The sequence below is a fragment of the Lepidochelys kempii genome, chromosome 9 (assembly GCF_965140285.1).
Source record: "Lepidochelys kempii isolate rLepKem1 chromosome 9, rLepKem1.hap1, whole genome shotgun sequence".
Lineage (NCBI taxonomy): Eukaryota > Metazoa > Chordata > Testudines > Cheloniidae > Lepidochelys > Lepidochelys kempii.
The window spans coordinates 27,436,189-27,459,188 of record NC_136388.1 but is presented as its reverse complement, the minus strand read 5'-3'; the positions used below and the strand labels follow the sequence as shown (position 1 = coordinate 27,459,188).

General features: G+C 40.5%; 2 protein-coding genes across 13 annotated transcripts in view; one reads left to right on the top strand and one right to left on the bottom strand.

The window, feature by feature from the left end:
* MED12L (mediator complex subunit 12L) overlaps positions 1–23,000 on the top strand; it is a 321,530-nt gene that overhangs the window by 144,607 nt on the left and 153,923 nt on the right. The window lies entirely within an intron of this gene.
* GPR87 (G protein-coupled receptor 87) lies at positions 17,265–21,510 on the bottom strand. Its single transcript, XM_073358867.1, has 2 exons — positions 21,441–21,510; positions 17,265–18,301 (listed from the first exon to the last, which is right to left on the bottom strand). The coding sequence occupies exons 1-2, from the start codon at positions 21,508–21,510 to the stop codon at positions 17,265–17,267; spliced, it is 1,107 nt and encodes a 368-aa protein (XP_073214968.1).

Below are 23,000 nucleotides of genomic sequence, written 5' to 3'. Positions count from 1 at the left end.
TTTTACATGATGCTAGGGTATTCCTCTTTGATGTCATGCTTTTTCTGCCTACTGTCCCTCTGATGTGACCTAGAATCAGTACTGCAAACACTCTTGAATTTTGCAAGTGATGTGATTTTGGTCTCTGCAAAAGGCACTCTCACAGTGGTGTAAAAAGTTCCATTCTTCGCAAAATTCTCACCTGGAAAGAGCAGACAGGAATGGGAGCAGCAGCTGAGTGTCCTCCTCTGTCTGCGTGTGTCGGGAGCACCTCCGCTGCTCTGGGCTCATTCATCCCTGTTATCCGCGGACTTTACCCCACCATTCCACTTCAACTGCCCTAACCTCTGATTGGCCACCTGCTGGGTCACTTCCACCTCTGCAGCCTCAACCCCTGGTAGAGATTGTGTTCCATTTGTGGCCCACAGTATGCCAACATTTTTAGGGCTGACTTAAAACAATGCTTCCTCAGCTCTCAGCCCCTACTCTACTTGTGCTACATTGATGACGTCATCTTCATCTGGACCCATGGAAAAGAAGTCCTTGAGGAATTCCACCATGATTTCAACAATTTCCATCTCACCATCAACCTCAGCCTGGACCAGTCCACACAAGAGATCCACTTCCTGGATACTACAGTGCCAATAAGCGATGGTCACATAAACACCACCCTATACCAGAAACCTACTGACCGCTATACTTACCTACATGCCTCCAGCTTGCATCCAGACCACACCACACGATCCATTGTCTACAACCAAGCTCTAAGATACAACCGCATTTGCTCCAACCCCTCAGACAGAGACAAACACCTACAAGATCTCTATCAAGCATTCTTACAACTGCAGTACCCACCTGTTGAAGTGAAGAAACAGATTGACGGAGCCAGAAGAGTACCAAGAAGTTACCTACTACAGGACAGGCCCAACAAAGAAAGTAACAGAACTCCACTAGCCATCACCTTCAGCCCCCAACTAAATCCTCTCCAGCGCATCATGAAGGATCTACAACCAATCCTGAAGGATGATCCCTCACTGTCACAGATCTTGGGAGACAGGCCAGTCCTTGCCTACAGGCAGCCCCCCCAACCTGAAGCAAATATTCACCAGCAACCACATACGATACAACAGAACCACTAACCCAGGAACCTATCCTTGCAACAAAGCTCGTTGCCAACTCTGTCCACATATTTATTCAAGTTTCAGAGTAACAGCCGTGTTAGTCTGTATTCGCAAAAAGAAAAGGAGTACTTGTGGCACCTTAGAGACTAACCAATTTATTTGAGCATAAGCTTTCGTGAGCTACAGCTCACTTCATCGAATGCATACTGTGGAAAGTGTAGAAGATCTTTTTTTATACACACAAAGCATGAAAAAATACCTCCCCCCACCCCACTCTCCTGCTGGAAATAGCTTATCTAAAGTGATCACTCTCCTTACAATGTGTATGATAATCAAGTTGGGCCATTTCCAGCACAAATCCAGGTTTTCTCACCACCCCCCCCCCCACACACAAACCCACTCTCCTGCTGATAATAGCTTATCTAAAGTGACCACTCTCCTTACAATGTGTGCAGTTGTGTGCGCCCGCAGGACACCGCGCCACTGAAATGCTGCTGAGAAGCATTGCCGTTTCTCGGCAGCATTTCAGCAGTGATGCTTCTTGCTGTTGCCACTTCTCGGCGGCATTTCGGCGGCGCAGATTCTGGCACCTGTCAGTCTTCTGGGAATAGGAATATGCTATTCCCACAGAAAGGTTGGGGACCACTGGTCTAGGCTGAGGTTGATGGTGGGATGGAAATTGTTGAAATCATGGTGGAATTCCTCAAGGGCTTCTTTTCCATGGGTCCAGATGATGAAGATGTCATCAATGTAGCGCAAGTAGAGTAGGGGTTTTAGGGGACGAGAGCTAAGGAAGCGTTGTTCTGAGTCCGCCATAAAAATGTTGGCATACTGTGGGGCCATGCAGGTACCCATAGCAGTGCCGCTGACTTGAAGGTATATATTGTCCCCAAATGTGAAATAGTTGTGTGTGAGGACAAAGTCACAAAGGTCAGCCACCAGGTTTACCGTGACATTATCGGGGATACTGTTCCTAATGGCTTGTAGTCCATCTTTGTGTGGAACGTTGGTGTAGAGGGCTTCTACATCCATAGTGGCCAGGATGGTGTTTTGAGGAAGATCACCGATGGATTGTAGTTTCCTCAGGAAGTCAGTGGTGTCTCGAAGATAGCTGGGAGTGCTGGTAGTGTAGGGCCTGAGGAGAGAGTCCACATAGCCAGACAGTCCTGCTGTCAGGGTGCCAATGCCTGAGATGATGGGGCGTCCAGGATTCCCAGGTTTATGCATCTTAAGAAGCAGATAGAATACCCCTGGTCGGGGTTTTAGGCATGTGTCTGCACAGATCTGTTCCTGTGCTTTTTCAGGGAGTTTCTTGAGCAGACGGTGTAGTTTCTTTTGGTAATCCTCAGTGAGATCAGAAGATAATGGCCTGTAGAATGTGAAGTTAGAGAGCTGCCTAGAAGCCTCTTGTTCATATTCCAACTTATTCATGATGATGACAGAACCTCCTTTGTCCGCCTTTTTGATTATGATGTCAGAGTTGTTCCTGAACCTGTTGATGGCGTTGTGCTCAGCATGGCTGAGGTTATAGGGTAAGTGATGCTGCTTTTCCACAATTTGAGCCCGTGCACGTCGACGGAAGCAATCTATGTAGAAGTCCAGTCTGTTGTTTCGACCTTCAGGAGGAGTCCACGCAGAATCCTTCTTTTTGTAGTGTTGGTAGGAAGGATTCTGTGGTTTAGTATGTTGTTCAGAGGTGTGTTGGAAATATTCTCTGAGTCGGAGACGTCGAAAGTAGGATTCTAGGTCACCACAGAACTGTATCATGTTGGTGGGCCTGGAGGGACTAAAGGAGAGTCCCGAAATAGGACAGTCTCTTCCTTGATAGGATTGCTGGACTAGTGGATAGAGGGGAAGTGGTAGATATGAGATATCTTGATATTAGTAAGGCTTTTGACACAGTCCCACATGACGTTCTCATAAGCAAACAAGGGAAATGTGGCCTAGATGAAATGGCTGTAAAGCTGGGTGCACAGCTGGTTGAGAAACTGTACTCAGAGTAGTTACAAATGTTTCACTGTCAAATGGCGGGGAGCATACATAGTGGGGTCTCGCAGGGGTCAGTCTTGTTCTGATACAATATTTTCATTTATGACTTGGATAATAGAGTGGAGAGTGAGCTTACACAATTTTTTGTCATACACAAATTTTATATGGGAGGGGTTGCTATCGCTTCGGACGGCAGGATAAGGATTCAAAATGACCTTGACAAATTAGAGATTTGGTCTGAAAAAACAATGTGAAATTCAATAAAGACAAGTGCACAGTACTACACTAAGGAAGGAAAAATCAAATGCACATCTACAAAATGGGGAACAACTGGCTAGGCAGTAGTACTGCTGAAAAGGATCTGCGCATTATTGTGCATTACAAATCGAATATGAGCCAACAATGTGAGGTAGTTACAAAACAGGCTAATGTCATACTGGAGTGTATTAACAGAAATGTGTATGTGAGACACAAGAGGTAATTGGCACTGGTGAAACCTGTTTGAGTACTGAATCCGGTCCTGTGTCCAGTACACTTTAAGAAAGATGTGGACAAACTGGGGAGAGTTCTGAGGAGAACAAAAAAAAAATGATAAGCCTGACTTATGAGGAAGGTTTAAAAAAAACCTGGCATGTTTCTTCTTGAGAAAAAGAAGGCGGAGGTTGGACTTGATAAGTCTTCAAATATGTTAAGATCTGTTATAAAAAGTGAGAATGGTGATCAATTGTTTTCCATGTCCACGGAAGGTAGGTCAAGAAATCCCGGGCTTAATCTGCAGCAAGAAAGATTTAAATTCGTTATTAAGAAAAATTTTCTAACTACAAGGTTAAGGACTGGAATAGCTTCTGAGGGAGTTGTAGAATCCCTGTCACTGGAGATTTTCAAGGACAGGTTAGACAAATACCTGCTCAGGGATCATCTATGTATTTTTGGTCCTGTCTTAGCATGGAAGGCTTGGCTACATAACATCTCAAGGTCCCTTCCAGCTCTACGTTTCTATGATATTCTGTCTTAGGGGGGTGTGAATCCCACTATTTTAGTTACTGTGGTTCTTTTACATACCTTAGGAGACCTTGATGAAAATCGCGCAAAATAATCTCAATTATTAACCATGCCTGCTATTATTATTAGAGAGAAGAAACAAAAACGTTAAACAAAACAATACAAGTAACAGAATACAAGTGATAAACTAGTTACTGCTGTTCAATCTCTTCTGTATGTCTTTCTATGGAGAGCTTTGAGCATGGACTGCCTCTGATGTATTCTTTGGTCCTGCTTTGAGTGTAGGGGACTGGACTAGATGACCTCCTGAGGTCCCTTCCAGGTCTATGATTTTAAGTTAAGACCATGTTAGCAACAATTCCCAAAAGGAAATTTGAATTTCTTTATTGTCAGGTGTTCTTCATAACAAGTATCTGCACATTATTATAATATCCTCCCTTAGGGGATATCTCTGCTTTATGTGCTACAGACAATGTTATTGATATTCTGCTTTACCTGTTGCCCATCTGCCTCTCACAAAGGGTGTCTTCCAAAGTATAGTTAACATTGTATTTTCCTCAGCCAGAAAAGGGCTCATGTATACGTTCTAAGATGACCTGGTCATTGGAGCATACTGCCTGGAAAAGGCCTCCAAGTAATTGTCTCATAGCCCAGATTCTGTTCTGGAACAGCATGGATTAGTCAGCACCACTAGGAGCTGAATGACTCCACACAGTCTGTTATTTCTAGGACTCGTCATGGATCTCGGTCTCCACAGAAGTTTATTTCTACTGGAGGACAGGATGCAGAAGTTGATGGCCATAGGACACAAGGTTTGCTCTCCAGTCGTGTCTATCTGAGGTCTTGGATCTGAACATTGGTCTCTTGCATCAACATACTGTTTTAGTGAAGTTCCACCTGTCTTTTCCAGCAGTTTCTAAATTTCCAGGACTCATCATCCTGGCCCTCTCTTCTCCTGTTGGCAAGGGGTACTTTGAAGGTCACAGACTACAAGAATTGGAGAAGTTTTGTGAGGAAAATCTTTGCCATCTACAAGAACAGGAAAGCTCATTTAGGGAACAAACTGATCCAAGATTAATGGAAGAACAGACTTCCAAAGAAGTGTCAGTTGGCCCAAACTCAGAGCATACAGATATGTCCTAAGAGCTTTAGCTCAAATCCTAATCAGATGAGATGTAAAGGGTGATATTTTGCAATAATTTGGCAGTGGCTTTTATCAACAAGCAAGTGGGTACCAGATCCTCAGCCATCATACAATCATCTAATCTTCTCTGTTCCTGGACAAAGAAGAAGGAGAGGAGGAGGAGGAGGAGGAGGAGGAGGAGGAGAAGAAGAAGAAGAAGAAATGTAATGTATATGTGGGGGATAACATTTCCTGTAAATATTGCCCAACACTTCCGATAAAGGACCCTGCTTTCATTTTCTTAGAACTTTTTTAAAGTTCAAACACTTGAGCTGAGATTTTCCATGCCAGATATCTGCCTCAGGATGATTTTTTTTGTCTTTGTTTTTCCCCCCAAAATTATCAGCCAAAGTGGTTCAGCCATTTCTGAGAACAAAGCTAGGGAAAATATATTGTTTTACTCATTAAAAATATTCTAGTGTCCTTTTCTTTGAAGAACTCTAGTGTACATGTTCTTTGGAGCAGGGACTTGAAATTTGGCAGGAGGGATGGTCTTTGTGTTAGGAAGATGCTTCTTGGCACCCCTGTGAAAATCTGCCCAAATTTGGCCAGGTTATAAATCTTTGAAAAGTCAGTTGGCATGTGCTCAGTAAAAACATCTTTGATATTTTAGCAGCTAAAATCTGAGAAGATCACAGAGCACGGTCAAGTCTCTCACAGCTCCTGTGTGTGACTAGACTGTGCATGTTCGATCCCCACTGAGCATACTCCATGCCCTCAGAGCCTCCTATGTGTGATTAGATTGTGTGCTCAATCCTTTCAACTCCTACCTGTGTTGACATGTGCATGCTCCGTCTCAGAGATACTTCAGTGAAGTCAGACTTGCCCTGCAGTGGCTGTTCAGGGCTAGGGTAGGACCAGGCAGTGAAACTGAGAGCAGGGAGCCTGTTTTTCCTGTGCTGTTGATGACCTACCCTGCTGGCACCCAGACAACATGGAGGAGGAAGTCACTTGATTCAAATGCTGAGGGGACAAAAGCTGGGCCAAGGGGGAGGGCAGGGAGTAAATTGAGACAAGGAATCTGAGACTGGAAACTTGGAGGGGGGTGACTTGAGACCAGGGAGAGGGAAGGCTGGAACTGGCTGAGCAAGGAGGCTAGACTGGGATCTAGTGAGGGAAATATGTGTCTGTGGAGGGAGGCAGGCTGGGAGCAAGTTGGGAACACGAAGGTTGGGTGAGGAGCTGGGGGAAGGGGAGGAGACTGGGACTGGCTGAGCAAAGAGACTGGGATAAGGAGCCAAGGAAGGACAGTACGGAAAACAGAGAATGGATGAGGAGCCCAGGGAGGGAGACTAGGTCTGGGAGCCAGTTGGAGGGAAAGGAAGAGGCAGATTGAATGTGGAGGCCAGAGGGCAAAATCAGCTGGGCAGGGAGAGTGGGACAGGAATGAAAATCCTGAGGAGTGGAGAGTGGTAATACGCAGGCCAGGAGACTGGGACAAGGAGCCAGGGATGAGGAAGAGGCAGCACAGGCACAAGGTTGGAGGGGGTCAGGCAGAAGGTTCAAGTTTAGGGGAAATGGGCAGAGGAGTCTCTGCTCACAACTGTATGATCCTATCCAGAGCCTGGAATGGAACTCAGGATTCCTCAGTCTCATCATTCCTCTGCTGTCAACAGATATCTGGCAAAATAGTGCTCTAGTGCCCCCTCTAGTGCTGGTCCTCATAAAAGATAACTTACACCTGGAATCAGTTCCTCCATTAGCGCAAGTGGCAGAGGTCAGTGTGATGGAGCTGAAGGTTACAACCCTACTGCTAAAGCATGTGGGTATCAGTATGATTCCACATGATGGAATTGTTTTTCACTTTCTATTCTAATAAACTAGGAAATTACACACATGTACATGCATGCTATGTTAAAAGAACATAATTAAGGTTGCGGTCAAGCACTCAAAAAATAGGAAGTGCCAGAATTAAGGCTGCCTGTGCAACCTTAATTCATTCCCTATTCTGGATATACATGATAATGCAGTCTTTAATGATGTGATTGCCTGCTTTTTTTCTCCACAGGACACCTGCTTTATTCATTGTACAGGAAGAATGAGGGTTGTGTAGTAAGGGAGCTATTTTCTGTAAGACCAAGAAGTTGGAAGGTATTCAGTGAATGAGACGGACGCTGTGCGTAATAATAAGTACATGGAGGATTTGGGCTCTTATAAGCATTGTATAATGTGGGACAGAAAAACACAAAGACATAAGACATGAAGAGATCACTACAGGAAGGTTTTGTGAAAGAAGATATCTTGGACGAGAGAGACTGGGGTAGATGTACCTGCTTGTCACTGGGAGGCCTTGCAGGTTATTCTAAGTGCTAATGGGTCACATGGAAGATGGTGCAAAGCAGAGATTATATATATCTCTGCTTTGCATCATCTTCCATGCGAGAGAGAGAGAGAGAGATACATATATAAAATATTAGAACTGTAATTGTTCAGCATAGCTTGGCAGGCAATTAAAACAATATTATGATTATTACTATGCAGACTGTGAAACAAAGGGTACTCCTACTGCATGTTACCTTGTTTATTTCTATCAGTAGATGAGATGTTGAATAAATTAGTCAGTGTGGCTTCTTTTCCTGTTTCTGTTGCAGTCTATGGGCATGAATCTGATCTTTGATGTGGAGCTGAGAAGTATGCTGCTTATCTTGTAAAATCAAGCCCTTGCACTTTTTTTCGGTTATAACTCTTGTTATAGAGTAGTTGAAAGCAGCCATCAAATCCCCCCTCATTCTTCTCTTCCACAGACTAAACAATCCCAGTTCCCTCAGCCTCTCCTCATAAGTCATGTGTTCCAGTCCCCTAATCATTTTTGTTGCCCTCTGCTGGACTCTTTCCAATTTATCCACATCCTTCTTGTAGTGTGGGGCCCAAAACTGGACACAGTACTCCAGATGAGGCCTCACCAATGTCGAATAGAGGGGAACGTCCCGCGATCTGCTGGCAGTGCCCCTACTTATACATCCCAAAATGCCATTGGCCTTCTTGGCAACAAGGGCACACTGTTGACTCATATCCAGCTTCTCGTCCACTGTAACCCCTAGGTCATTTTCTGCAGAACTGCTGGCTGGCCATTCGGTCCTTAGTCTGTAGCAGTGCACGGGATTCTTCCGTCCTAAGTGCAGGACTCTGCCCTTGTCCTTGTTGAACCTCATCCGATTTCTTTTGGCCCAATCCTCTAACTTGTCTAGGTCCCTCTGTATCCTATCCCTACCCTCCAGCATATCTACCTCTCCTCCCAGTTTAGTGTCATCTGCAAACTTGCTGAGGGTGCAATCCACACCATCCTCCAGATCATTTATGAAGATATTGAACAAAACCGGCCCCAGGACCAACTGTTGGGGCACTCCACTTGATACCGGCTGCCAGCTAGACATGGAACCATTGATCACTACCCGTTGAGCCCGACAATCTAGCCAACTTTCTATCCACCTTATAGTCCATTCATCCAGCCCATACTTCTTTAACTTGCTGGCAAGAATACTGTGGGAGACTGTGTCAAAAGCTTTGCTAAAGTCAAGGAGCAACACGTCCACTGCTTTCCCCTTATCCACAGAGCCAGTTATCTCATCATAGAAGGCAATTAGATTAGTGAGGCATGACTTGCCCTTGGTGAATCCATGCTGACTGTTCCTGATCACTTTCCTCTCCTCTAAGTGCTTCAGAATTGATGATGTTAAAACATTATAATATAAAGTATTATTTTAAATGTATGTAATATAAATAACACATGAACATAATGAAATTAATATAAAAGTCAAAATGACTTAAACAGTAGTTAAAATGAAACGTTTTGGCATTGTAGAAATGAAATGAGAAAGTTTAAATGAATTGTTTTGACTTTTTCCTGTCAAAAACTTTTCTTAAATAGATAGATATGCTCCCATAAAACTTAGATTTTGCTGAAACTGCATTTTCCTAAGAGAAATTTGTTCTGTCAGATTTGTCAAGCAGATGTCATTTCTATATTAAAAAGGTGATTTATTTTTTTTTGTAGAGCAAAGCAAATGCATGGTGGACTATTGCCACCTTCTGATTGTGCAGTTTAAGTGCACTGCCTAAGATACATTTAAACTACCAGCGCTCAGAACACTCAACAATGGGGGCCTGTAATCTCTTGATTTCTGTTTAGATTGGTGATATTTTTGTACAAACTGCTTCTACTCTAACCAATTTGCTTTAATCCACACTGAAATACGTATGATTGGAGAAGAGGAAATTCACAAAAACATTACACAGTTTACTGAACTTGACTCAAACAAGCAGACCCCTTTTGCTCCTTTTAGCGAAATTTAGTTTGACTGCTACTATTTTCCGTTATGATGCTAGTGTTCCATAAAGTTGCATAGTAGCACTCAAAAAAAAAAAAAAAGAGAGAGAGAGAGAGAGAGAGACTTGGGCTACCCTGCCTGTATTGACAGTGTGAAATATTGCTGTTTAAGCAGTTTCACATTTCAGATAGTTACTGAAGTACTCATTACCGTAAACAGTCAGCAGTGATGTTAGTATTCCCTGCCAGGTAGAGCTTGGTGGAGGAAATTTTAAAATTTTCAAATGGAAAAAAGGAACAAAATTTTCGTTGTTAGCTCCACTGCCCAGGGAATTAATTACTACTGCTGGTTTTTTTTTTTGTTTGTTTGTTTGTTTTTTTAACTTAGGGCTTGTCTTCACTACCATGCTAAATCAGCACTGCCACCATCGATGTAGCAGTGCCGATTTAGTGCATCTGCTGAAGACGCATTACGTCGATGGGAGAGCACCCTCCTGTTGACATAATTACTCCACCTCAATGAGAAGTTGAAGCTATGCCAGCAGGAGAACGTCTCCCTCCAACATAATGTAGTGTAGACACCACTTTATATCACTCAGGTGGTGTTTTTTTCACACCCCTAGTGACGCAACTTATGTCAGTTTAAACAGTAGTGTAGACAAGGCCTTCAACTGGGAATACCATGAACTAGTAACGAAAGGCATGTTGGTCTGGTGGATTAAGTACATAAGAGTCGGTAACTTCTTAACTCTAATGCCAGGTCTGCTGCTGACTGTGTGTGCTCACAGATAAGGTTATCAGTATCACTGTGTTGGTTTGATCATTTGTAAAATGAGAATTAAGCAATTTAGAAAAGAAAAAAAGATATAAAGTACCATGTCCAAACCAAAATCCCTCCAACAGTTGTTTCTGCATTATAGAACAGAAGTCATGATAAAAGTCAATTCATTTGAAAAGAAGAATGATCTCGTTTTTCAAAACCTGTTATGCTGTCTGTCACCTGGAGTTGTAATAGCCAAATATCGTCAAACTTGCTTGATTTTCTTCATTGTCAGGGGGAAAAAAGAGGGAATGTGACACAGACACATCGGCATTACCATACTGGATCAGATCATTGCTTCATTATATCTAGTATTGTATCTCTGATAGTAGCCAGATGCTTCAGAGGAAGATGCAAGAAACCCTGTAGTGAACAACTGTGTCCTCACAGAAGAACGTTTCTTCCTAATCAAAGTTAGTGGTTGACTTTTCAGCTGAAGGTGAGGCTTTATATCCTGTCTAAATGCCAGAGCTCTGATTGGGTTAGTAAATAGTGGTACAGCATTCTGGCACCTTTTTCATGCTGGCTTCTTGTTCTCCAGAACCTAAGCTTTTTTTTTTTTTTTTTTTTTTTTTTGGTATGTCTCTAGATATTTGCTGAGAGAATGTGTGTGCAAAAATGTGTTCTGATATCAGTGATTTAGTGATCTCTGCCTGCATTTGCAGAACCTGGAACAATATCTCTGAGAGGTGCACTGTTCATCTCCGTGGGTACTAACTCATCTCCTCAATGATAATACATTAAATGTCCACACTGTTAATTATATCACTGCGCATAAGCATATAGGAAAGGAGGAGGATCAAATTATAGATATTTGCACAATGTAGTGTGATTAATGCCTCATTTCAGCATTATAAGTGAGTGGGCTTAGGAGGTACCACTTGTGATCTTCCCCACAATAAACAAACAAAAAAAACCAATGCCAAGTTACCTAGCAGAGCATCTGAACCCTGCAAGGGAGAGATAATATCAAGAAGCCCAAAGGAGCGTACAAGACTCATTGAGACAAAGCCAAGTAGTAGCCCAGCAGATCCCATGTGTATTCAGACCATGCGAAGTCTGAGTCCAGACATCATATGTGATTGCATTTGGAACATCTGCTCTTAGTACTGTGGGAAGCATCTCTTATAAGTAAAGTTTGGAAGAGTACAGCTGTGTTTGATTTTCCATTTTGACTCCTAACTGTAAAACTCTGGGTGTTCTCATTATCTGTACAAATGTTTAATATGTTTTGAATTATTATAAGCTTTTGACTTCAGTCATGTCATGACAATGAGTTCCATAGGCATTTTAATAAAAAATATTTCCTTTTATTTCTTCTAAATTGCTTTTCAGTTCCTTTGAATGCTCCCTTGTCCTGTATCATGAGAGAAGACTACCCAATTTACTTTCCCAGTACCATAATTTTGTATAAGTCTGTCAGGTCCCATTTAATTAGTCTCCTCACTAATGTAACATTTCTGATTTTCCCTCCCCTCCCATAATTTGTGTTGCTTATCTTTGAACTCCTATTTCTGCCGTACCATGACCAGAACTGAACAAGGGTGAGGGTATTCCAGGAGTTTAAGTGATGACATAATATTTTCAGTATTATTTTCTATCCTATTATTTATACTTCTGAATATTTTGTTTACCTTTCGAATGCTTCTGCACATTAAGATGTTTACATTGAACTTTCCATAATGACCTGTAGGTTTCTTTGCGTGATTAGTTAATTTAGTTTTCCTGGATATGAATAGTTCAAATTATTTCTTACAACCTTACATCTTTTTTTTATTTTGTTTTACTTATCAGTACTGAATTTCACCTGCCAGTGTGTACAGCCCCTGAGGGTAGGCTTATCAGGTACTTCTGAAGGTCCACACTATTTAGTCTGTTCTTGATGAGCCAAAGTAACTTTGTGTCTATTTTACTTTTTCTAGATAATTGATGAATGTGTTCTATGGTATTTATTGACTTGAGTAAAGTATTCAGCATCATTCCATATGGTATGGTATTCTTCCTGAGAAACTGAGTTTGGACAGAATTGCTTGAAGATGGATAATACAGTTGTCTAAACAAATAAAAAGCAAGTTAATTTAATGACACGATATGCTATCATCATGATATGGGATATCGAGTAATGCTATGAATGTCAAGCATTTTTTTAAAAGCATAGAAAATGAACACATATCTAACTAATTAGAATGGTGGGGAATACATGGGAAAGACAGAGAACACGTTAGAGGAAAATAAAAATGCAGCATGGACTTGATAAACTAGGGAAATGGGATTTGAGATCAATAAAATGAGATTCATGAAGGACAAATGCAGCATTGTTCATCTGAGGAGGATGAAACAATTGCACAAATTTAGAATGGTAGCATACTGGCTAGTGTTAGAGAGAACTAAAAAATCATAGAATCATAGACTTTACGGTCAGAAGGGACCATTATGATCATCTAGTCTGACCTCCTCTACAGTGCAGGCCACAGAATCTTACCCACCCACTCCTGCAATAAACCTCTCACCTATGTCTGAGCTATTGAAGTCCTTAAATCGTGGTTTAGAGACTTCAAGGTGCAGAGAATCCTCCAGCAAGTGACCCGTGCCCCACTCTGCAAAGGAAGGCGAAAAACCACCAGGGCCTCTGCCAATCTGCCCTGGAGGAAAATTCCTTCCCGACTCCAAATACAGCGATCAGCTAAACCCTGAGCATGTGGGCAAGACTCACCAGCCAGACACCCAGAAAAGAATTCTCTGTAGTAACTCAGATCCCACCCCATCTAACATCCCATCACAGGCCTTTGGGCATATCTACCGCTAATAGTCGAAGATCAATTAATTGCCAAAATTAGGCTATCTCTTCATGTCATCTCCTCCATAAACTTATCAAGCTTAGTCTTGAAGCCAGAATTGTCTTTTGCCCCCACTGCTCCCCTTGGAAGGCTGTTCCAGAACTTCACTCCTCTGATGGTTAGAAACCTTCATCTAATTTCAAGTCTAAACTTCCCGATGGCCAGTTTAGATCCATTTGTTCTTGTGTCTACATTGGTACCGAGCTTAAATTCCTCTCCCTCCCTGGTATTTATCTCTCTGATATATTTATAGAGAGCAATCATATCTCCCCTCAGCCTTCTTTTAGTTAGGCTAAACAAGCCAAGCTCTTTGAGTCTCCTTTCATAAGACAGGTTTTCCATTCCTCGGATCATCCTAGTAGCCCTCCTCTGTACCTGTTCCAGTTTGAATTCATCCTTCTTAAACATGGGAGACCAGAACTGCACACAATATTCCAGATGAGGTCTCACCAGTGACTTGTATAACGGTACTTAACACCTCCTTGTCTCTATTGGAAATACCTCTCCTGATGCATCCCAAGACCGCATTAGCTTTTTTCATGGCGATAGTCATCCTGTGATCAACCAATACTCTGAGGTCCTTCTCCTCCTCTGTTACTTCACAGTGATGCGTCCCCAATTTATAACAGAAACTCTTGTTGTTAATCTCTAAAATTTAGGATTATGATGAGTTGTATTTCAAAATTTAACACTGATAAAATGAGAGGATTCACATAAGAGCAAAAACTAATCATGACCTTTGAGGAGAGATTAAAGAAAATTTAATTTCTATAGCCTGCAGAAAAGAGAGAGATTTATGAAGGTCTTTGAGTATGTACAAGTAGTTCACAAAAGAAGTGTGCATGTGGTGAGGAGTCCGGGGAGGATTATTTTCAGTAAGCAGCAGATATGGAACAGGAAGAAAAATTTTATGTTGAATAGAAAGAAATTTGTAGATAATGAAACAAGTTTTCAAGGGAGGCATGGAATACTTAACAAATAACTGTCGAGATACTGAGGAAAAAATGAATACTGTCCAAAGGAGGAGGATCTAGATATGAAGCCTCATCCATAGCTTTATAACTATGTCTGTGTGCTTTCTAAATTCCAAAATTTCTCTCATTTAAAAAACCCAAGCCCCCATTTTAAATTTTCCATTCATTCTTTACAGAGCTCATTTTATCTATGCATATATGTGTTCCCCCTATTCCAAATTTGCTTCTTCTCTGGCCACAAAGTAAACTTAAGCTTATGTGTTTTGTCTCATCGGGATTATTGATTTTTACACAGCCTCTTTATCATACTCTATCTCTCAGTGCTAAAATGGCACGAACAATTTAAACATACGGGAAAAATGCAAGAGAAGCTTATAAATCAGCATATCAATAGTGTAGAAAATATATGATAAAGGACAAATTATGCTGTATTATTGTTAGCCACAATATAACCCTCATTTAAGAATGTGTCTGTGAGCATTTTTTCCCAATATGCAATATAGTAATTCCTTATTACTCACTTATAACTCTGAGATGAATTGTGTACTTACCCTTTTCTAATTATTTCAGATTGTTAATCGGTAGGTAAGATCACTGCTATTTTGACTGCATTTTAAAAGTAGCTCATAGTACTTAGTCTGGGGATAATCTGTTAGTCAATATGTGTCATGTGGCTAAAACCCTGTACGTTGCTTTGAAAATGTACCATTGAAAGCTTTACTTTAGAATGTGGACCATCTGAATTAAATGATGGACTGACCAGTTCACAAACATAAGGCTTGTCAGTGTCCATTCAAGGTAAAAAGTGCTGGCTCACAAAGTTTGCCTAGGGTTCAATTTAAAAGAATTCCTCACATATTCTTCATTCATCTGGAATAATTCATTAGTTAGCACCCTTCATTTTGGCACACTCTGATACACTAATTGATGCTCTGTGCAGCTTCCCTCCCCCATTCCCCACCAATTATGTCAGCTCTTTCTTTACTCATCCACTGTTATGCTATTCTGGATCACCTCTATTTCACAGTTTGGAGTAATAGCCCCTGTGAAGGGACAATATGTGTATCCCATGGCACAGAGGGCATTGTGGGAGCTCTTCTCCAAAAAGTGAATTTCACCTGCTTGCATACACAATATTATATTTTGCCCTAGCTTAAAACTTCTAGAGCTTGAAATGCATGTGTGAGTGAGCATATATCTAGACCCTTGTATGCTGAAATAGACACTGTACTCATTTTACAAGACAAAAGTATAGGAAAGAAGAGAGTGCCATCTTTTTCTGTGAATGATTTGAAAATTTAGGGTTCCATCATACATTTGCTGATATGCTGTAGCTCTCATTGTCATCACTGGGGGTTAAGTTGCTCAGCACCTCACAGGAGCAGTTTCTTAAGTTTTTGTTCATGTTGTACTTATGCACACATAAGGTAACGGTATGCAACCTTTTTGTTTCCTGTTCAAATGTTCATATATCAATTTTCAGTAGACGCGATTGTTTCAGATGAATCTTTTCTTTTACCAACCATGACTTCTTTATTGTGCTTTTCTCACTAAAGTCTGGGGGATGGGTCTGGGGAGAACTGGAGAAATTAATTTTTTTTTTTGTATTTCATTCTCTTTTCTAAAGTCTATTACTATAATCTTTCCTTATTTAAAAAAAAACCACAGACACAGAATTAAGTTAGGTCATCAGTCTGAAATCCATAAATCAAGGTGAAATGAAAAGCTCTGTTTGATGCAGATGGTAGGTTTGAGTCTAGATGATACTGTGGTTGGCACTTTATAAATCTTGGAGAGCTAGATATTTTGAAAATAGAAAAAGGTGTCTCCGCTAGATGGTGCTGTGTAACTTGTCTACTTTTATAGTAAGCAGAATCTGTTGCTGAGCCTCTCATCCATTAAAAATTAGTCCTATACCTCTTGCATTCATAACGAACTTTCTTAGCTCTGAGCTGAAGTTATTACAGTCTTCTTTCGTGTGTCATACAATATAGCAGTATGTCTAGCAAAGAGGGAAGTATAATACTTTTAGTTTTATTTCATTGTATGATTATTTGATCTGAGGCATTTAAAAATTAAAAAAATAAAAGCAGGAGGCAGGAATTACACCTAGGGTATTGCACACCAGCACAGGAATTAGTTTCCAGCAAGATAAAACCATCCCCTCCCTATAGCTATTTCCCTTCTAGTTGGCTAAAAAGAATTTGACTCCTCAGCTGTACTTCAGGGGCAAAATGCTGTACTGTATTGTTTGGTGAAAATACAACATATGGAGCCTCTTGCCTGTCACCCCAGAATCCAGGCCTGATACTTTCCTATCATCATTTTAAGATCTCAGATAGTAATGTACTTGCTGGTCCTCTATCCCCCAGATGTGCCCGGGGCATGCTCCTAGTCCAGCCATCAGACATATGTGCAGGCAGCCAAGATGGTGCACATTCTGCTCTGTTTCTGAGCTGCCGTACGGAACATATTGCCTCTAATCCCACTGACCAATCTGGCCCAGTACTAGTAGTGAGAGCTGTGAATTCTCTGCTGCCCACCCTCTTGCACCTCCCTTTAACTGGGTTAGGGTACAATGTTGCCTTTAGTGTCCTTGCTCGTTTCTACAGAGAAGTAGTGCCGAGTATAGGCAGGGATTCAATGAGAATAAAGATTGATATTAAACATGTTCCTTCCAATTTTTGTTAAGTGGGATAGTCAATGGAGCTAATTAAACTTCAAGCCAGACGGAATAATCCACCTAGGGATTAGTGAGATTGCTCTTAGTCAGTAATTTAAGGTAGATAAATGCTGTTGCTTAAATTGCTGCTGCTTTCTGGTGGCCTAAAGAACTTCTACCTGGTGAATATTGGAGAGTCTGCTATCCTGGTCTTTTAGTGTAATTTTTTTTTTTAAATTAAGGATAGCTATTAGAAAGTTGAAGTGAATAAAAAGTAAACAGCTGGTTATTACTAAATTAATATGCATATTCAGATTTTGTTCGGCTAAATGTATGTCAAGCACACAAATAATCAAAAGAGTTATTTTATTATTTACATGCTTTACAAATATATTCTTGCAAATGAACAAAAGTCTCTGTGAGGATAACCTCACACATCCGTGTATTCATGATATATGCGCACTTCTGATCTTCTGATGCTTTGAAGTGACCTGATACTTTCACTCCTGGTTCGCATATTTGATTTCTTGAACAGCCTTCGTGAAAATGATCTACACATGAAAAAGTAGATGATTGGATCCAGACATACATTACATGCAGACAGGAAAAGTGTCATTTCCTTGCAGTAGTACAGAATTTTATGTGCTGAATCATCTAAAAGTTTATCTATGTGGCTAAAAGTAAAGGGTATTCTACACAAATGATACGGGAGAAAGCATGTGAAAAATACAGCTACAACAACTCTTATGCTTTGGTTGTGTTTTCGTTTTCTGCTTGATGAGCTAATAAATTGTTTGCTTGATTTGTATATGTACCTGGATATAGCAATGTAACAACCTATTAGTACTATAAGCACTGCTACAAACATACAGGTATTGATATAAATGACTACTTCATGCCATTTTACTCCCAAGGGAGTTTTAAGTTTTATGCAATCATCTATATTTTTCCTTGTTGGATATTCATTGGTAAGAATCAAATTTGGTAAGGCTAGAAAAGCCATAACAACCCAAACACATGCAGACAAAATCTTGGTGAAAGTAATACTGTACATTCTGGAATCCCCAAATGGCTTTACCACTTTCAGATATCGGTCAATGCTAATGAGTCCAAGAAATACAATTGTAGTATACATGTTTGCATAAAACAAAACTGTGGAATATCGGCATAGAAAAAAGTTGAAGTGCCATGGTCCCAGTCTTGAGTCTTGAATTATTTTAAATGGAAATGTCAGTGTCATTAGGAGGTCTGCAACCACAATGTTTTTGAGGTAAAAGATAAAACTTGTTTTGTTTCTGATGTGGAAGAAAATCCATACCGCTAGACCATTCAGTAAGATGCTTGCTAGGAATATGATGAGGTAAAGCACTGGCAAAACAATGGTTGTAAATTCATTTTGTGTGGAGTTCCCAAGTAGACCTGTTGTGGAATTAGTTGAAATAATGTCGTCTTGGCCCAGATGATAATCTATAGGAATGATGGAAAGAAATAATGTAAGTGTGTTTTGACAGTTTGTACAAATGATTGTAGCAGCTGTTCTCCAAGGCTTGTCATGTTGTCGTCTTCGGCTGAGCCCAAATGATTCTCAGATTAACCAGTTTAGAAAATCTGAACTTCTTTAAGACAATATCCTTTTATTATATTTTTTAAAATAAAAGCATATAGCACTTGTTAGGCACAATAAATCAGAATACTGTAGGCATTGGTGGTTCCATGCTGCTGGAACATAAAGACAGTTCTGAAATTTAATTGATAGAAAAAACCTATGAATATGGCTAAAGCTGATCATACATTTTGACTTTCTCCTTTGATTGGTAACTATAATACTTACTTCAGTCTTTAAAGCATGTTACAAAAATTGCTCCATCTCAGTTACCGCATTATGGGGTAGGGATCCCACACGTCCCCAGTAATAACCCTACATTTACAGGTGGAGAAACGGAGGCAGAAAGGTTAAGGAAGCTGCTCAGAAGAAGGAGGTCTGCTGAGCTTGGCACAGTGCGCCTCACTGCCTTGTGAGGTTGGGGGCAGGTGGAGCTTTGAAAGATCAGCTTGTAGCCAGGCTATCCATTTTATCAAGAATACACTGTTACACTACTGCTTTTCCAAGCATGGAAGAGGGCTTGGTGCTACAGCCCTGGCCATATGGAGGTGTGATATGTATTTCTATGCACTGAGCAGTGGAGGCTGGCACGCCTGCCACGCAAGCATGGGTTGTACTGTCACAATGGCATTGGAACAGTTTTTATAGTGGAGTGCTAAAAGCCATGGAACAAAACTGTATCCGATGGAAACCACTTCAAGCCAGGGGGTGCTGCTGCACCCCCAGCACCCTTAGTTCCAGCACCCCTGTACTGTCCATGATTTTTCTCCTTTGCATCCTGCAAGGGCTTGTAGGATCGAGTCCTAAGAGATTTGCCTGGGCCACTAAGGATACCGGTGTGAGGTGCTGAAATTGGAATGGGGGCGGGGGGGAGGCGTCTCTCTTCCCTGTCAAGTGCTCCCATTTTGCTTCTCACTGCTGTACTACTTTTATTTATTTTTAATAGCAGGCCAAATGAAATGTACTGAAAGCATCATGCTTTAAACAAATCTATTTTGTATAAACTAAATGCATGGAGGAATTTCTCAAGACAACGTGCCTGATACTTCAAGCTTTCATCCCTTGCAGCTGAGCTACTACAGCAAATGGTTTTTGTGATAGCTTAGGAAAACTTCCTCCGTTGCCCTATTGTCAAAAATCTCAGGAGAGTTCTCATATAAGAAGTATAGTAATTGAACTTCTGTTACTCTTAGGATAATTTCTGAAGAAAATGTGCATTTGCAATCACTTCATTAAATTCTGCTGTAAAGTAAAAAAAGAAGCAGGATGTACACATGCGTATGAAACTTTTTTTTTATATATATAACTTTGCGTTGGCGTTTGTAGCTAAGAAATCTATGGTGGTCGTTATTAAACCACAGTGTACTGTTACATTTAAAGATTCGTTCCCAGCTCAAAATTCCTGCTAAGGCGAGTTTATTTGTCTCTTCAATTAATTTTTTGTGGGGTAACTGAGTACCCTGAGGCATGAAATGGGGAATAAACGGTGTGCTGTCTTTCAGGTTGAAAATATCTTTCTGTGCTTTGAATAGAACTTGCTTTGTGTTGGGTCACTTGGAAGAGAGAGGATAGTCTCTGCCTGAGCAGTAATGTGCTAGGATTTAAGCCTGAATGGAAGAATACACTGACATCGCATGATCCTTTTGGGTACTTCAGTTGCACAGGAGAGCCAGTCTCTTCCGTGCTGCACCCATGTCTTGCAGGGATCAGCTAGGACAGTGCGAGAATGGGTGGTTTCTGTTGGCACAAGATTTACATTAGATGTGCAAGGCCATAGAATTTGTGGGTGGAATGATGGCTTGGCACCCATATAAAAGGCCTTGTGATCTACTAGGGAAATAAACAAGATATTTGGGTGGAATCACCCAGCTAACAGGTTTGTTCTCAGCTGCAAGGACTCTCTGCCTGCAGATATAGATGTGGTATCTTGTTTAATGAAATTGTGACCTATTTTTGCTATTATATTCTAATCAAACACTTCTGCATAGCACTTTAAATCTCCAAAATACTGTACTAGCATTTGTTAATCAAAACAGTACTCCTGTCAGACTGATTAGGGGCATTATTATTTCCATTTAACTGATGGAAAGAGATTGAGATACAGAAGGTACAATTCTTTATTGTACTCACTGGCTCAGAGGCCATAAATGCAGTGGAGTCAATCACCGGGAAATTCTTCTGTTGTAAAAGGAGTAAGGTCCATAAGTGTAGCACAGTGGATACACCAGGACCACCATCCTCATAAAAAATAAGTGAGACCATCTCTCTGCTCTGGCTGTTCCTGGCTGCTGGAATAGTCCATAGGGCCATAGACAACCAGACACATGCCAAAGTAGCCCTCTGGAGGTCAAAGCAGCCGCTTGCCAGCATCTGAATAGAGTGGCTTTATGCCACTTCTGTTGCTTACCTGCATCTACTCTGAGCAGAACTAGAAATGAGTCAAGAGGGGTTAAGTGCCTGAGGCCATACATAGATGAAGTGGCGAAGTGCAGTCCCTTCACCTATCTGTGCCTATTATTTTGACCAGCAACACGACATTTTAAAGAATTGTAATGCTGCTTTTCAATTAAAAGGTAGAAGGAAAATTAAGTATTTGTAGGGATAGTACTGTACATTTATGACCTGAAATACTTTTTTTGTGAAATAGATTGTACAGTATTCTGAGCGAGAACATAAATGAATAGCAGATAGCCCATAAGGAAAAGTAGCAAATCTAATAGACTTTTTTTGAGCATTCAGCAAATTAATTAAGGTGGACTCTAACTGTACAGAGGAATATTTAATATCAATTTATTAAAATTAATAATTATGGACCAGGTCACGTTAAGTTACTGATTGACCTTAGCTCCCTTTGACTCCAAGGAGAGCTGAGTGCTCAGCATCTCACAGGATTAGGTCCTATGTTTTACAGTGCGGATATCATGGCTTACGTAGGTGTGTAAAGATTTAGTTGACGCAACCTGTGCAAGTGCAGTATAATCAGAATTTATCTGTAATACTTACCAATACACTGGGAGTGCACTGTTGATCTTAATTTTAGCTTCTCTTTTGGCTCTTTGTCATAGCAGAACATTGTCTTTTATTTAAAATAATTTATTCACCCAGAATTGGGAAGGTGAGAATTCTGTTTGGCCCTTATTAAATTGCTAAATATGAAACTCGGTTTACTTAAATTCACAAAGCAAAAAATTATAGTAGTGGATTTTAATGTTTCGCATATAAATATTTGTGATCCGACGTCTAACATCAATTCTGTAATTGTTAATAATTTATCTAAATGTTTCTTTTTAAAAATAATGGCAAATAATATTGTTTAAAATTGCCTCTACCTTGAACTTCTGTGGTATTTTAAATCAGATTGGAAATCCATTGAGGAAATGTCTGGCAAAATTTTGATGGTCTTTTTTTAAAGGACTTATTTTTTAAAAATATTGCTCTTGATAGTAATTATTTCACAAATAGGGAACACTATAAACGTTTCTCAGTTAACTCCAAATTTCGAGAATTCTTTCAAATTTACCTGATATTTTTCCATATGACAAGTTGAACCCCATTATTTTTGTTGCTGTTGATTTTCAACTGAAATACTTTTCAGGAGACACAGGGTTCATGGGCCTTGGACTCAGCCGGGGCTGTACCAGCTTTAACTTCTGAAAAATATAGGAAATAAAAAATAATTAAAAATAAACAGAAGTTTTTGTGCAACAGCAGCATCTTCCAGCATTTGAGAAACAAAACTGATCAGGGAACACAGACAGCTGGTTGTCTGAACAGTGGTTCTATTCTTCCACTTAAGTATTCCCTAATTCTTTACTCCTGTGTTCTCTCACTACACCTAAGCATCTTTTAAAGTATTGAACATCAGCATGGATTGGTGAACAGACATATGCTAATATTAAAACATAACTGCCTCACTTTGCTCAGTCTGTTGTCCTAACTACTGAAATGCCCTTGTTTGCTACTTCAACAATTGTTTTCTTTCCTTATGACCTGCGCTTGCAATGGACAGCTTCTGCCTTTATGAAGAACCTTGGCTTTATGCTCATCCCTTGTTGGATGAATACATGCTTAAGTTTGTTCTCAGTTTTGGAATTCCTGGTGGCCAGTTTGGGCTGTTGCTCTTGTCACTGGATCCTCTAGTGCAGTGGGTCTTAACTTGGGGTACACGCACCCTCTGGAGGTGCAAGACGCCCTTTCTGGGGGTGCGAGACATGCAGGTTTTTTTAGAAGGTAAATAATCAAAAACACAAATTAAGCACAGGCACATAAGTACAACTACTTTGTTTCATCAAATCTATGTATTTATTAACATTATACTTTTTTAACGATTACAATATACAAACAAAAAATATATCTAGTTTTAAAGAACTGACCTACTTCAACGATTTTTGATAAGCGGTGCGAGAACATATTTTGAGAACCAAAGGAGTGCAGGCTGCAGTAAAGGTTAAGAACCACTGCTCTAATGGCTTTCTGTCTTGACATATTAAACCTTTATATGCCCTCTATGGATAAACGGCAAGGTATAAGAGAATGTAGCCGAGTAAAATACTGACTATATCT